This window comes from Podarcis tiliguerta (genome assembly GCF_965153285.1).
Source record: "Podarcis tiliguerta genome assembly, chromosome: 8".
Taxonomy (NCBI): Eukaryota; Metazoa; Chordata; class Lepidosauria; order Squamata; family Lacertidae; genus Podarcis; species Podarcis tiliguerta.
In genome coordinates, this window is record NC_139541.1 from 9651938 (window position 1) to 9666953 (window position 15016).

The following is a 15016-nucleotide window of genomic DNA, read 5'->3' on the forward strand; positions in this document are numbered from 1 at the left end:
CTTCCTTAGCATTACTGGGGATATAAGGTAAAGGTAAAGGGACCCAAGGCCATTAGGTCCAGTCGTGACTGACTCTGGGGTTGCGGCACTCATCTCACTTTACTGGCCAAGGGAGCCGGTGTACAGCTTCTGGGTCATGTGGCCAGCAAGACTAAACCACTTCTGGAGAACCAGAGCAGCGCACGGAAACGCTGTTTACCTTCCCGCCGGAGTGGTACCTATTTATCTACTTGCACTTTGACATGCTTTTGAACTGCTAGGTGGGCAAGAGCAGGGACCGAGCAACAGGAGCTCACCCCGTCGCGGGAATTCGAACCGCCAACCTTCTGATTGGCAAGTCCTAGGCTCTGTGGCTTAACCCACAGCGCCACCAGCGTCCCTATGGAATCGAATATGTATTAATTGTTAGAGGCCAGGAGGGTTATCACAAGAAAATGGAAGTATTTAGAGGGATTAACTAAGGATTTATGGTATAGCTAAATCTGGTCTGCAGTTACTGCTGAAAAAAAATAAAATAAATCAAGGCACAGTAGAGCTCAAACAAAAAAAGCTTCATTTTCAAATACGTTGCAGAATTTAATTTTGTATATTAATGATTACAAGGTCCAAATGACTCTTAGGAATCATTGAATCATAGAATGGGACCCCAAGGGTCATCTAGTCCAACCCCTGCAATGCAGGAATCTCAGCTAAAGCATCCATGACAGATGGCCATCCAACCTCTGTTTAAAAACCTCCAAGGAAGGAGAGTCCACAACCTCTTGAGGAAGACCATTCCACCAGCTCTTACAGCTTTAAGTGAAAATTTCACTTATATTTATAAACAAAACATCTCTGTTTACATATCTTATTACCACCCCCACAACACCAATAATATATTTCCCCCGTGGAATGTGAATGAAACAACCAAATTTGTATTTTGCGTGTGTGTTTAATTTTAGTTTTCATTCAATTTTGTTGTTCTTCTGTTCTTGTGTGTTGTTGCGGTGTATGTCCTTGTTTAAAGAAATAAAAAGAAAAATACATTTTTTAACAGAAAGGGGAAAAAAGAAAGCCTGGCTGCAAAGAAAAGTTTTCAGTAAACATTTGAGAATTAGTATAAAAGGTGAATGTTGAATCTCTCTCGACAGAGCCTTACGCAGGAGCTGGCTAATGACACTAAAGGCTCGCTTCTGTGTCGATCTCAAATGAGCCTCGCCAACTACGACGCTCCTGCAGGTGATCTCAGTGATCAAGCTGGGATATAAGTGTTCAGTTGGCCCCTGAGATACCCTGGACCTGTGTCATTCAGGGCTTTGTAAAATAATACAAGGAGCTGGAACCTGGCCCAGTTTGAGATGTCAGCCAGCACTCTGGCCACCAGCGGAAGCTTCCAAGGGCAGCCCCACATTGAGCGTGTTGCAGTAATCCAGCTTCAAAGTTATCCACTCATGGGCTACAGCGATCAGGCTACTTGGGGTGCTTCTAATGAGGTACCTCCTTTTGACAATGACTGGTCCTGCCTGTGTGAGCCTCTGCAGCCTGTCCCACTGGACTGTGAGTCCATATTGTGCTTTATCAGGGACTAGGGTCCCCTTCTAATAATAAATAATAATAATAAAAATTTTTATTTATACCCCACCCTCCCCAGCCAAGGCTCAGGGCGGCTAACACCAGGTATAAAAACAATTAATTAAAATACAACTTAAAAACAATATTAAAATGCAGCCTCATTTCAGTAGAAACTCAAATCAAAAACTTTTTTGGGGATGAAAACGTCAAATCATCACCAAAGCCAACTACCCAGGCTGGTCCTATGTGGGCCAGAAAAAAGCTAGGGAAGTCCCCAAATAGGTGTTCCATCACAGAGGGAGAAAGGAAAGAGGGGGAGGGGATCAAATTGATTCCAAGCCAAAGGCCAGGTGTAACAACTCTGTCTTACAGGCCCTGAGGAAAGAAATCAGATCCTCAGGGCCCGGGTCTCATGAGACAGAGTGTTCCACCAGGCTGGAGCCAGTGTTGAGAAGGCCCTGGCTCTGGTTGAGGCTAATCTGACTTCCTTAGGGCCCGGGACCTCTAGGGTGTTGCTATTTATGGACCTTCTATCTCGTTTCTGTCCGGCAGGTGCCTTTTGATGCACACGGAAGTCAAGTTCATCACGGGTCCCCATCAACATCCTTGCGGTGTGATGTTCTCTTACGGCATCGGAGTGTTTTTCATCTCATTCCTGGCCAGCTTCATTGCTATCTTGGTAAGAGACACAGGTGCTGATTGCAAAAAAGTTGGCCTCAGGAAAAGCAGAGCTGGGCTCCAGGTGATCTGGAATTTCAGGTGTGGGCAGGGAGGTATTCGAGAAGCAAGGGTGGGGTCTAAAATAGGAGGGATTCAGTTACAGGTAGGTAGCTGTGTTGGTCTGCCGTAGTCGAAATAAAATAAAAAAATATTATTCCAGTAGCACCTTAGGAACAGTTGGTTTGTTATTGGTATGAGCTTTCATGTGCAGGCACACTTCTTTAGATAAGGTATCTGAAGAAGTGTGCATGCACACGAAAGCTCATACCTTATGGTGCTGGAGGAGACTCTTGAGAGTCCCATGGACTGTAAGAAGATCAAACCTATCCATTCTGAAGGAAATCAGCCCTGAGTGCTCACTGGAAGGACAGATCCTGAAGCTGAGGCTCCAATATTTTGGCCACCTCATGAGAAGAGAAGACTCCCTGGAAAAGACCCTGATGTTGGGAAAGATGGAGGGCACAAGGAGAAGGGGACGACAGAGGACGAGATGGATATGCTTACCCAACAGTTTCATAATGTGAAGGCAGTCCTCTGTTTTCATTTTTAGCTGTGTACATAATAAAGCTGTCCCTGTCTATTGCAAAAGAGTCTTTGTGCTTTAAACCATATGTGAATTTTATTCTGTTAGTCAATTTTTCCACAAGTGCTGCTTAACATACTGCATTGTACCAATTTGTCAAAGAAGCATCCCCCCCCCCCGATTCTTCCAGCATCTCATTATTATGAGCCTGGCCACCAGGGGTTTGAACTGTAACTTAGTGCTACCTCGTGTAGAAAGGCTGAGCAGAACCGGCTCTGGACATTTAGACGTGTTTGGTTCAGTATTTGCTTTTATTTCAACAAATTCTTCCTGGAACTGAGCCACTTTCCCACATGCCCACCACATGCTGATGAGACCTCAACGTTCTCTAGCATTTTGATGACTAGGAAGAGCCAATGTCGGATGGGCGTATCGGTGTGAGATACCATATTTGCAATACAGTGCAATTGCATCTTATGGGCAAGTGACTTGCACAATTTCAACCCTGCAAATTGAAACCTTGCAAATTAATTGCATGCAAGGTGGAGAGTGTAAAAGCTCATTTTGTGCTGTGTTTTCCTGATGTGGAAAGAGCTTTTAAGCACCCCACGTTGCCTACTGGGCTCTGGGATGCTCTCATGAGATTTCACGGGAACTTAAATGGCCCTACGAGATCTCGTGAGGGCATCCCAGAGCTTGTGTGCTGAATGAGACGTGCCCATTAAGGAAAGCAAAGTGCTTAAAAGCTCTCTGCCTTGCTTGGAGGGTAAGGTCTGCTCTCGTGCCGGCTCAGGAAAGTAAGGAGGGTCACGGGAGGGCAGTTCAAATATATGTGTGTCAGGGGTTCAGGAGCAGAGGCACAGGAAAGGGAGGAAATAGAGAGCGAGGGGGAGGAGTCCGAAGGAAATGTTAGCGATGACAGCGGTCCGAGGTCTCTGAGTCTTTCCAGCGAATCGGAAGATTCACAGAAAGGGGCTCCCATGGTCAGGGCAAGGGGGGTGCCTAGGGGGACACCCCAGGAAGAAGGGGTCAGAGGGGACTCAGAGAGCAGCAGTTGGAAATCAGGACCAGCGTCCACACCAGAGTGCAGTAGGGGGGAGGAGTCCCAGGCATCGGGATCAGGCGGCGCACTGCCAGCGGGAGGACATGAGTCAGGATTGGCCACGCCTCCATCGGGGAGCGAGGAAACGGTCGAGAGGAAGGTTGAAGGCTGGGCGCGCGCGCCAAGTTCAAATGTACAGGAGGGCGGCGTAGTTGGCAGCCCAGATAGGGAGCCAGGTCCCAAAGCCCGCCGAAAAGAGCGGGAGGAGTCAGGGGGGTCAACGTCAGCGTCAGAAGAATCCAGGAAGGAAGGGACCCCGGGGGGTAGCAGAACCCAGAGGAGAAAGGAGAGACGGAAGAGGTGGAGTAAGGCTAGAATCTTAAACTGGTGTACAGGGGGCGGAGATTCAGATGGAGCTTCGCCGATCTAACCCTAGACGTAGAGCTGGGGCGCTGCGGCTTGAAAATGGAAACTGTACTTCAATAAAGACTTTTGTACAGTACTACCGGCTAGCGTTGGTCCTCTGTGAGCTGGGACCTGGAGCCAGCTCTGACAATGTGGTTTTGCATATATGGGGCTGTGCAATATCTGGTTTTCAACATCGCAATATATCACCAGCTAAACATAGCAATAAGGCTGAAATAAGGCTGGAGCTATGTAGAGGCATTAGCTGGCTTCACGGTTTCCCCCACATTGTGATTTTTGCATAGCACACACACACACATCATGGTTTGCGATATATTGCCAGGTCAAAAACTATGACACCGATATCGCAGTATAGACTTCAAACTAGTTTTGGGCGCTGTATCAATATATCGCCCAGCCCTAAATGTAACTCACATGCCAGATGCGATTTTGCTGTATTTTTAGTGCTACCTGTTTCATCTACTTCATTGCTATCATAAGGAGAGGGTTGTGCTGAATTTTATTTTATTTACACATTGAGTGTATTGCTCATGTTAGTGAGATTTATAGCAACACTGAGGAAGTTGGGGTGCATTTAATCCTGGGCAACATTGCTGCCTGGGGCTTAGAGCCCAGACCTCCTCATTAAACATGATCAGAAGGAACTACAGTGGCACCTCGGGTTGCGGACGTAATCCGTGATGGAGGCATGTTGCATCCTGAAGTGCCGCATTTGTGTAGGTGCGATTTGACACTTCTGTGAATGCGCAAAGCACGATTTAGCGCTTCTGCGCATGCGGCGAAACCCAGAAGTAACCTGTTCCGGTACTTCCGGGTTTCCCGCAGTCCATAACCCGAAAACACATAACTTGAAGCGTCCGTAACATGAGGTATGACTGTAGTAGATTCTGATAACTGGTTTTGGTTTTTCTGCAGGTCTTGCTTCTCCAAGCCAGAGGGCTGTACAAGAGGTTTCTGAATTCAACCGGCTACGTGGGCGATCAGGAGTGGGCGATGATTAAGATGGTAGAGCAAAGAGTGTTTTTGTACCCCATGATATTTTTTTGCTGCTGGGGTCCAGGTAAGGAAAGTTGGGGAATGCCTTTGACAGTCTGCCTTGTTACGTGTCTAGAAAGTCCATGAGAGTTACCCCCGGATAAGTAGATATAGATATATCTGTGGCTTGCCCTCTCAGATAAGTTAATTTAAAGGAAATAAATAAAACAATGTTCCTTCTTACCTTTTCTCCCGATAACCCACAAAAAAAGCATTCTGGAAAATTAGGGGCAGGTGATGATGGGAATTGTAGTCTGAAAACATCTGGAGGGCTGAGGTTGAGGAAGCCTGCTTTAAAGTTTTGAAGTTTGCCACCCTGGGACTTCTTTGAGAGGATACAGGTTTAATAAGTAAAACAAATAATTGGCTGGGGAAATAAAAGCACCTAGCTGTGCCTTACTGAAGTCACTTTGGGGCTACAGCGATGTGATTTTATTGGTGACTGAGTCCTCCCCTTTTGATTTTTCCAGCCTTTATCCTTGGAATCTTCAGACTGACATCTTTGGAGCACACCAGGCCGTACATGGGATTTTGTGTTTTAGAGGTAAGCATTGTGTTAATCTTTGAAGCCCTGAACAACTTAGGTCCCGGGTAACTCAGAGATCGCCTGAACCCTCGATCACCTGCAGGAGAGTCTTTGCTTGTGCCCCAAGTTTATGAGACTTTAGTGTTGTTGGCCCAGTCCTGTGGAACTCTGCGCCACTAGAGATTTAGCAGGCGCCTTTTTGTGCCAGGTTTTCAATGCCCGCTGAAATTTTTTTCTTTTCCATCAGGCTTTTCAGGCAATTAAGAATGCATTCCCCGCCCCCACAACAGTTATCCGATTTCTGATTTTAACATTTTTATACGGTTTTCATTGCATGGTTTTATGTACAGTTGTTGTTTATTTTTAAATTGAATACGGTTCTGAGAAATACAAATTCAAATGCGAGCAGCCCTGTTACCTTGCTGAAAACAAGCAGGTCTGGGCCTTGTCAATGCCTGAGCAAGTGATTGTGGAAATGTTCAGGGTGGCAGGAGAGGATATAACTTGCGCTATCAAGCTCCTTTATGCAGCAGAGTTACATTCCCCTTTTTATATGCACAGCAGATAACTGGTTGCAGGCTCGTGTGAGTCTCTCACTATTACACAATTCAGTCTGTCTCAGATTGAAATGTACGTTCCTGGTAAATTCCCTTGAATCCTTCTTAAAAAGAATAAAGATGCCAGAATCTTATTCAAAGATGATAAAAATAAGTTTACTCACATCAGTTCACAGTTGGATTCCTGAAGGCAAACTTAGTTACCAATATGTACATGTGGATCTACCCCATATGGGGGAATAATCCCAGTGCTGCTGCTAGCTGAGAGCTAGCAGAGCAGTCCTAGCTAAAAGCTGATCCAATGAAGAAGGAAATCAAAGAGAGATAGGGATGCTGCATGACTTGTCCTTTTGTTACCTGGACAGGTAAGGTCACGCCCACCTTCTATCACATGCAAAAGGAAGGATGCTCCAGCCAGGAGGAACAGGAAGTTGCGAATGGCTGGACCAAACATTCCCTCGCATGTCTTCTCTAGTATTACAGGGAATGTTGTACTTGACTGCTTCTCATGGATCACATCCCACAGTGATTGCGTGGGAGCTACATTTGCATCCCTCTGGGTTCCGTGACGGAAGCTGTCAATGCAAGGAAAATAAATAAAAATAAAACAAACAATGTGAGCCTCAGGTCAACCCCTGACGGCACCACTGATATGACCAGCGCTGCGGACAATGGGACCTATGGGCTAGCCCTGCACGGTGGGCCCCTTGCCCGACTGCAGCTGGGGTAATAAAGCCACATTAAAATGAATCCTAAAAACTAATAGCAAACTCATTCTCCACCTACCAATTGCACCGTCCACCTTCCAAGAGAGAGGAAAGCATCACTCAAAGTTTGCAGAAGTTCAGAAAATATGTTGGAGTAAGGGTAAAGGGACCTCTGACCATTAGGTCAAGCCATGACTGACTCTGGGGTTGCGACACTCATCTCAGTTTATTGGCCAAAGGAGCCGGCGTACAGCTTCCGGGTCACGTGGCCACATGACTAAGCCGCTTCTGGCGAACCAGAGCAGTGCACGGAAATGCCATTTACATTTCCCGCCTAGCGGTACCTATTTATTTGCTTACACTTTGAAGTGCTTTCAAACTGCTAGGTTGGCAGGAGCAGGGACTGAGCAACAGGAGCTCACCCCGTTGCGGGGATTCGAACCGCCAACCTTCTGATCAGCAAGTCCCAGGCTCTGTGGTTTAACCCACAGCGCCACCTGTGTCCCGTTATCTTGGGGTAGGGGAATGCTAAAACAGTCCAGGGAAGACAGGAACAGGTTTTCCTGTCATCTCCAGCTAGGTGAGAGTGCGTTTTTCAAAAATGATTTTTTATGAAGACAACTCTGCATACAGCCTGTTTGCTTCAGCCCTGTGTGAGCTGGCTACAACTTATTGCCTAGGCTTGTAGGGTCCTGCCTGCCTCTGCTTGCCCTCTCTTTTCATCTTCAGGGCTCAGTGGTGGGAGGGAGGGCAGAGATAATCACCAGCACCCCCTCCGCCTCCCAGGTCTCAAGTTTGGGCCCTGAAATCTCAAGGAACAGGGGTGCTCCTGACCTGGCAAGGGTACTGAGCATGTTCAAGAGCTACACAATGCTGATCGACTTTTGCTTTTGGGCAGGTGGGTTTTTTTTTTATATAGAAAAAACAGGATGGAGAAGGAAATGGAACTGTCATGCTTACAGTGTAGATTGTCATCTGAGAAGATACTGGGGTAGAAATCCCATAAACCGAGTGGCCCCAAAGAGCAGCCACCTCCACCCCCCCAAATCCCCATTTCCTTTTCAGAAGGAGCACCCCAGTGCCATTTTGAAAGACGAGTAGAACCTGCAACAAAATGTTGCAGCGGGGTTCAGCACACTGCAGCCCCATTTCCAGGAGGGGAGGTGAAAGGGGCTGCAGTGTGCGGAACCCCGCTACAACATTTTGTTGCGGGTTCTACTCATCTTTCAAAATGGCACTGGGGTGCTCCTTCTGAAAAGCAAATGGGGATTTGGGGGGGTGGAGGTGGCTGCTCTTTGGGGCCACTCGGTTTATGGGATTTCTACCCCAGTATCTTCTCAGATGACAATCTACACTGCCCCCCCCTCCCTGTGTTGCCATTTTATTCTCACGCCAACCCTGTGAGGTAGGTCAGGCTGAGAGTCAGGATGAGCGACAGGTCCATGACAACCCAAGGAGAGTCGTGGGCACTATTCATGTTATTTCATGTCAAAGATTTATATTGGGGAGGGGCAGCGGTAGAGCACCTTGTTTCAAATGCAAAAAAAGGGGGGGGGGGAGCTGAGGCAAGCAATTTCAGAGGAGGCCTTTTTGTATGTTTAAAGATGTGGATAAGGAGATGGAATACGTTTAAGGGAGGAAAACAGGGTGATAGCCGAAGAAAAGCACAGTAAACAGCAGCAACAGTGAGGATAGGAGACTCCAGAGAGGCTGGAAACGGACTAGGCCTCAACATGAAAGCAAAGTATTTCATGGAGTTGGACCAGTGGCTTTCAGGCAAGGGTTCCTCCCAGACCCACCTGGAGGTGCCAGGCAGATCAAGGGCTTTAGTGCTGCATTGTGGTCCTTCTCCCAAAAAAGTAAATTAAGGAGCTAGTCCTCATGGTCTTGAGGGGCGGGGGAGAGGTGATTGAAATGACACCGCCGTATTCTGCTGCTTCAACTGGAATTTGGCTGCTGTCCAGTTCTGCTGCAGCCACGGACCCTGTCTCCCCATCTCTCTCCTAGGCCCTGACGGCGTCATCCCAGGGCCTCCTGAACTGCGCCGTTTACTGCTGGACCCAGTATACGTTCCGCTGCATGAAGCGCAGGGCCTGCCAAGACGGCGAGACCCAGACGCCGCTCCTGCGGTCCCAGAAGAGGTTCTACGAAAGCACGCTCCCCGCTGCTGGACGCCAGGTGGAGGCCAAGTCCGCTGCGGGCTCCACGGCACTGTGAGCAAGGGAGCTTTTGGAGTCCCTCTGGCTGAGCACCCGAAACACTCTCCTCCCACTCCTTTGGCACCCTCCTCGCTGCCACGTATGGCCGGAGGGGAAGGTGGGCAGCCCAGCCACCTTGGCCCACCAGGCTCCCCACCTGATCCCACCCATGCCCTGCCAAGTTAAAGAGACCTTATTCAGTCCAGCGCCCTGTAACCTATCAGGTGGGAGGGAACGGCCAAGAACTTTGGCATTCAGAAAAGGACTGGTCTACACAAGGAGCAAGACTGGCCAGCGGCGGTAGCAATGGCAACCTCTCCCCAATGAGCCTTTTGGTGGAGCAGGAAAACTGAGGCTTCGTCATGGGACCTGGATGGTGTGTTTGACAACCGTTATTTATATGGGCGAGGGGGAGCCTCTTTTAATTCTGCAGCGGTTCCTGTACAGGAGATTATTCCAGGACTGTGTTGGAATCTGGATGTGTGTGATAATAGGCTGCTGTGGGGCTGGCCTTTTCTTCCTCAAAGCTGCTTGTTTTTGTCGTTTTCCACTCAATAGTAAAGACAAAAGGGAACATGTGGCATTTATTGTCTTGGATATTATTATTATTATTATTATTATTATTACTGTTAACATTTATATGAGCCAGTGTGGTGTAGTGCTTAAGAGCGGTGGACTTGTAATCTGGTGAACCGGGTTCGATTCCCCGCTCCTCCACCTGCAGCTGCTGGGTGACCTTGGGCCAGTCACACTTCCCTGAAGTCTCTCAGTCCCACTCACCTCACAGAGTGTTTGTTGTGGGGGAGGAAGGGAAAGGAGATTGTTAGCTGCTTTGAGACTCCTTAAGGTAGTGATAAAGCGGGATATCAAATCCAAACTCTTCTTCTTCTCTTCTTTCCTCCAAGGAGCTCAGGCTGGCTTACCTCCTACTCCTCCCCACTTTATCCTTACAACAACCCTGTGAGGTAGGTTAGGCAGAGATACTGTGACTGGCACAAGAGCCACCCTGTGAGCTCTCCCAGACCTAGTCCAGCTCTCTAACTACTGCACTATCACTAACTCATACACACACCACACCAGAGTGTGTGTGTGTGTGTGTGTGTGTGTGTACGCTTGTACACACCGAGGGGGCCCTTTGAATACATTGCGAGTTGTGCACATCTCTGCATGCTTATTTGGAAGCAAGTGCCACCCCTGCAATGGGACTCCCTCCTGGGCAAGTTTGAGCAGCCATATAAGCATGTCTCTCTTCCATCATTTGCTCAGCCTAAGCTCAGTTTTGGCCAACATGGTGTCCTCCAGCCGCTTTGAACCAAAACTGCCCTCAGCCCTGGCCCTCAAATTGCAAGAAGAATTGTGCTCAGGTCCCGCTAGTGGGTTTTATCACATGCCTCTGTTTGGCCATTGTAATAACATGATGTTGGACTTGATGGGCCATTGGCCTGACTCGGCAGGACTCTTCTCATGTCATGTCTTTGCTGTTTCACCCTGGATGAAAAGGGCGAGTGAGGGAAAGCCAAGTTTGTACACATGGTTAATTGTGCAAACCCAGTTCCTAAATGCTAGTGAAATGACACTTAACAGTCCTTGAAGTTCTGAATTAGTCACCCAACAAGGACAAACTGTTTTACTACTGCTAGGTTACACAGCACGGAGTGAAACATTTGATTTCATTAAACTATTTTGGTGCATTCTTCTGAAGGCTTTTGCAACTGGGGAAAAATGCAAATTTTATTAGAGCAAAGAGCGTATTACAATTGCTCCTATTATAAGGACTATATACAGGGGAAATTTATTTCTGGGAGCATGTGCGCCGCCCCCGACATACGGCTGAACTGCAGTTCCCATCAGCCACTGGCGCAGCATGGTCAACAGCCAGGGATGATGGGAACTGGAGTCCACTTGCCACCAACCTCTGCTTTATTATAGATGCTTTGGAGTGCAGTCAATGTCTTAACAGGAGGTCCAAGGATGCCTTGAAATGTCCACCAGCATTACTCTTTGGATTCTGTAGAGTTCCATCCTTCCTTTACTTTGCAAACGCGACAGGAATCAACTTTGTCAACATCTGGGCTGCTGCCTTGCAGATTCCCTCCAACCCGTGAGCCGGTAAATTGCCTATACCATTCTGGTAGTTTCCACAGCCTTGGCACAATGAAAGTGATAGCGGCGAGAACCAGGACTCCTAGAGGGATCACTGTTTCGAAAGCTCGTTTCACGACTTTTGTGCTCCAGTTCTGCCTTGGATACCCACCATCGATGCTTCCCCCAGAGCCCCAAAACATGCAGTTCGGAGGGGCCCAGCCGCTGTTGCAGTGGCAGTTATTGTGGTTGTTACAAACACCTCTGTCATTGCACTTTTTGTTGGGATCACACCCTGCCTTCTTCCTGAAAATGCACGTATTGTTCTTGCAGAGTTTCCCAGGGCCACATGGAGTGCCGTCAGGCACTATTCCGAGATCCACAAAATCTGTCCCGCCATGGTAGGCCACGCTCCAGCAGCTAGCACTAGTGCCTGACAACTCAGTGGGAGTCATGGTATAGTGTGGCATTGAAGGTATGTCTCTGATGTTGGTACACTGAACTCTCCCGCACTTTACGTCTTGAGGCTGGCATTTCACAAAGGTACTTCCTGTCCAATCCCTGCCACAGTTGCCATACGCATCCCCCACGGTATTCCGAGACTGAAAGCAGGATGCTGGAGCCGCTGTGGCTCCATAGCCAAAGATCCTGGCGCACAGGTAGTTGTGAGTCCAACACTGCTTGGCATAACAACGGGACTCGTGTTTGCTGCACGGCGTCCCGTCTTGCATGTACACATCATTGGGGCACCACTCAGATTTCCCACTACAGTACTCGGGAAGGTCACACTCATTGATCTGAACTCGACAAAGGTCTCCACTTGGACGGAAGTGACAGTTTTTACAACATGCCCCAGAAGAGCACTGTGCACGTGGCTTCAAGGTGCAGTCAGCGTTGCAGCAAGGATTCTGCTTGCACCTCTGCTTGCCGCCGCAGTCGCATTCTTCTCCCTTATCCAACACTCCATTGCCACAATGCTTGATAGATGGTATTTTCTGGGGCCTGTTGTCCAGGCAGTCCAGGTTCCCTTCCAGCACAAGGTCTGTAAAAGTGTGAATGCTGCAGTTGCTGAACTCGTTCGTTTCTGCCTGGTACGAATGCATGACGCAGGTTTTGTATCCTCCACAAACACAGTTGGATTCGTCGTGTTCAAGACCCATGTGATGACCCAACTCATGGGACATGGCCCTTGAAAAGAGAATTGGATTCTTCTGCAAGTAGCTCAAAACCCCTGCAGAATAGCTTGGCCTGCAGATGGCATTACCGTATGACTTCCCGAGGGTGTGCTCGAACTCCTGGTGAGTGAGCAACAGGGCTGTGTCGTGCTTCATCCACTTCGCAAGACCGTTCACTCTCCAGTTGTTGAAATTGTTCAGAAGCAACCCAACGTCATTTGTAACCTCGAAAGGGTTGCCTGTGTTCCAGATCTCCAGTCCAATCAGGACAATACTTGTGTGCAGCACCCGGAAGTGCACACCCATTAAGTTAACTATGTCCAAAATGAGGTATGCCATCCTGGTTTCATTGGCACCTTCAAACTGAAACAGCTTCTCGTCCACAACAATGTACAGCTCAACGTATTTTGGGTGCCTTGGGTCACGCCGGGTCCCTTTTTCCGCCCTCGGTTCTTCTACCTGACGCTTTGCAACTGGAGCTCTCATTCCACACATACAAGGCTTTGGTTCGTGGATCAGGTAGAGAAGGTGCTGAAAAGCTGAAGAATCGTGGAAAGGCTCTATGCCATAATTTCTGTCTCTGATACTTAGGAATCCTGTCAAGCCAGAGCAGGTCTTCAGAACCACAAGCGAATTGGCTACGCCATCCACATGCCCTTCGTGGTAGCATTCAACAGGGATGTAGGGATGACTTTCGATCCGTCTGCCCTGGGACCTGTATGTGAAGAGTGGGAGGTTTTTGACCAGGAAGTCACCCTTCCTGGGCTTCAACTGAATGACGTAGTCCTTTCCTGATACATTGAGGATATAGGAAAGGTCATTCTTCTTGACTTTCCCTCCAAAAAGCACCAACTGCCTTGGGGTGATCACTTCATACCACGTATACTCAGGAGCAGGAAATGAGCTGGTGGGAAGGAGGAACCCCAGCAAAATAACAGGATTCGTCAACTGCAGGACCAACCATTTGTGGAGGCCACCGCTGCCACGTGCCATGATTTGCTTCCACTAATCACAATCCTTAAACAGCCTAGAGTAGAGAGGAGACAGACTGGGCTTTCTGACTTCACATCCCCACCAATCATTAATTCTCAAGAGGCTTTTTTAGACTTGTCAGCGTGCTCAAGAAAACACAAGGCAATTCCTACCACTGCCACCATCTCTCTCTTGACAGTCGTCAACATCATTTGGTTGTGAGAGAGTTCAAAAAGGTGAAGTGGCCACTGCTGTCTGGCATATGCAAATGGAGTTAGGGTAACCAAAACACTGGCCGTCCTTAAACCTTTGACTCTAAAGGCCTCCACAACTTTAGGGCCTAGGCGCCACCATTTTCTCTTCTCAGAAGCTGTTGTGGTCACCTTTCCGGGTGATAAGAAGGACCAAAAGGAGGAAGGGTGGACACCAGAGAGACGGAGATATCCCAATAATTATATTCCTCTAGTCCCAGGAATTCTCATTTAATCTTCTAAAGTGTATTTCCAGAGACTTCTAGATGACAAAGGAGACGACAAAGAGGGAGGAGGAACCACCATGCCGGTTCAAATGTCCTCTCCTGTGGTGGGAAATTCCATGACCAGGCTAACAGTTTCTCATGCTTTTTTGAATGTGGACATTCCATCGGTTGAGGCAGGTGGGCATTGGAAGAGCACCGAACACAGTAAAGAGCAGCTGTTTGCTATTCTCAATGTGGATCCGGACCCACTTATTGCTGGAATCCTAGGCCACATTCACACTGTGGGTTTAAAGGGGAATTGTGAAGGAAGAGTATACATGAGTAGCCAACTGTGACAGGGGGAAAGGTCAGGCGGGCTAAAGCTCAGAATGATCTCAGGCTTGCAAGAGAGGTGGAAGATAATAAAGCCACTTCCGAACTGAAGAGGAGGTGGGGTTGCGGGCCCACGCCCTCCCCACGCACACGGGGGCTGGCTCACAGCCCCCGCAAGAATGAGGGACTCCTCGGGCGTGTCATCTCCCTGCCTAGCCAATCGGCTGGTCGGGGGTGGGGTGGCCTGGGCTATTTATGCCCGAGGTCCGCCCTCTCTTTGCCTCTCCAGCTGATAGCCGATAGGACCAGTGGCGTAGCGTGGGGGGTGCAGGGGGGGCCGGCCGCACCGGGCGCAACGTGGGGGGGGGGCGCTCGCACTCGAGGCCCTCTGAGTGCTAAAATCCACGGGTTAGGGGGCGCAAATTACTTGCCTTGCCCTGGGTGCTGACAACCCACGCTACGCCACTTGATAGGACCAATGCCTAAGCCAATACCGCTCAATTCCTGCAATGAATAAAGTTGTGGCTGTTTTCGCCCATTAACCTTAAATACCGTGTCCTGTGTATTTATTTCTCAAGGGGGGAGGGGGACTTGCCACGCAATAAAGGTTTATTTGGCTATGTTCAAAGCAGCAGGAAGAACAAGCAAGTGGTAGGTCCACTGAGGGGAGAAAACGGAGAAATGCTATTGAGTGACAGAGAGAAGGTGGAGG

The 15016-nt window shown here is 48.6% G+C and overlaps 2 protein-coding genes across 2 annotated transcripts in view; one reads left to right on the plus strand and one right to left on the minus strand.

Annotated features, from left to right (window-relative positions):
* TMEM116 (transmembrane protein 116) overlaps positions 1–9868 on the plus strand; it is a 34312-nt gene extending 24444 nt beyond the window's left edge. Inside the window, exons 8-11 of the mRNA XM_083454177.1 lie at positions 2104–2230; positions 5178–5322; positions 5768–5841; positions 9095–9868. Of these exons, the coding sequence (XP_083310303.1) occupies positions 2104–2230; positions 5178–5322; positions 5768–5841; positions 9095–9304 (556 nt within the window). The 3' untranslated portion in view covers positions 9305–9868. The remainder of the gene's footprint in view (positions 1–2103; positions 2231–5177; positions 5323–5767; positions 5842–9094) is intronic.
* A 1130-nt stretch (positions 9869–10998) lies between these two features.
* LOC310683655 (disintegrin and metalloproteinase domain-containing protein 21-like) lies at positions 10999–14576 on the minus strand. Its single transcript, XM_083453910.1, has one exon. The coding sequence runs from the start codon at positions 13533–13535 to the stop codon at positions 11280–11282; it is 2256 nt and encodes a 751-aa protein (XP_083310036.1). The 5' UTR covers positions 13536–14576; the 3' UTR covers positions 10999–11279.
* Positions 14577–15016: the final 440 nt, after the last annotated feature.

Excerpts from the sequence above, each read along its gene's own strand:
- LOC310683655 (XM_083453910.1), bottom strand. The coding sequence starts at position 13,535 with ATGGCACGTGGCAGCGGTGGCCTCCACAAATGGTTGGTCCTGCAGTTG.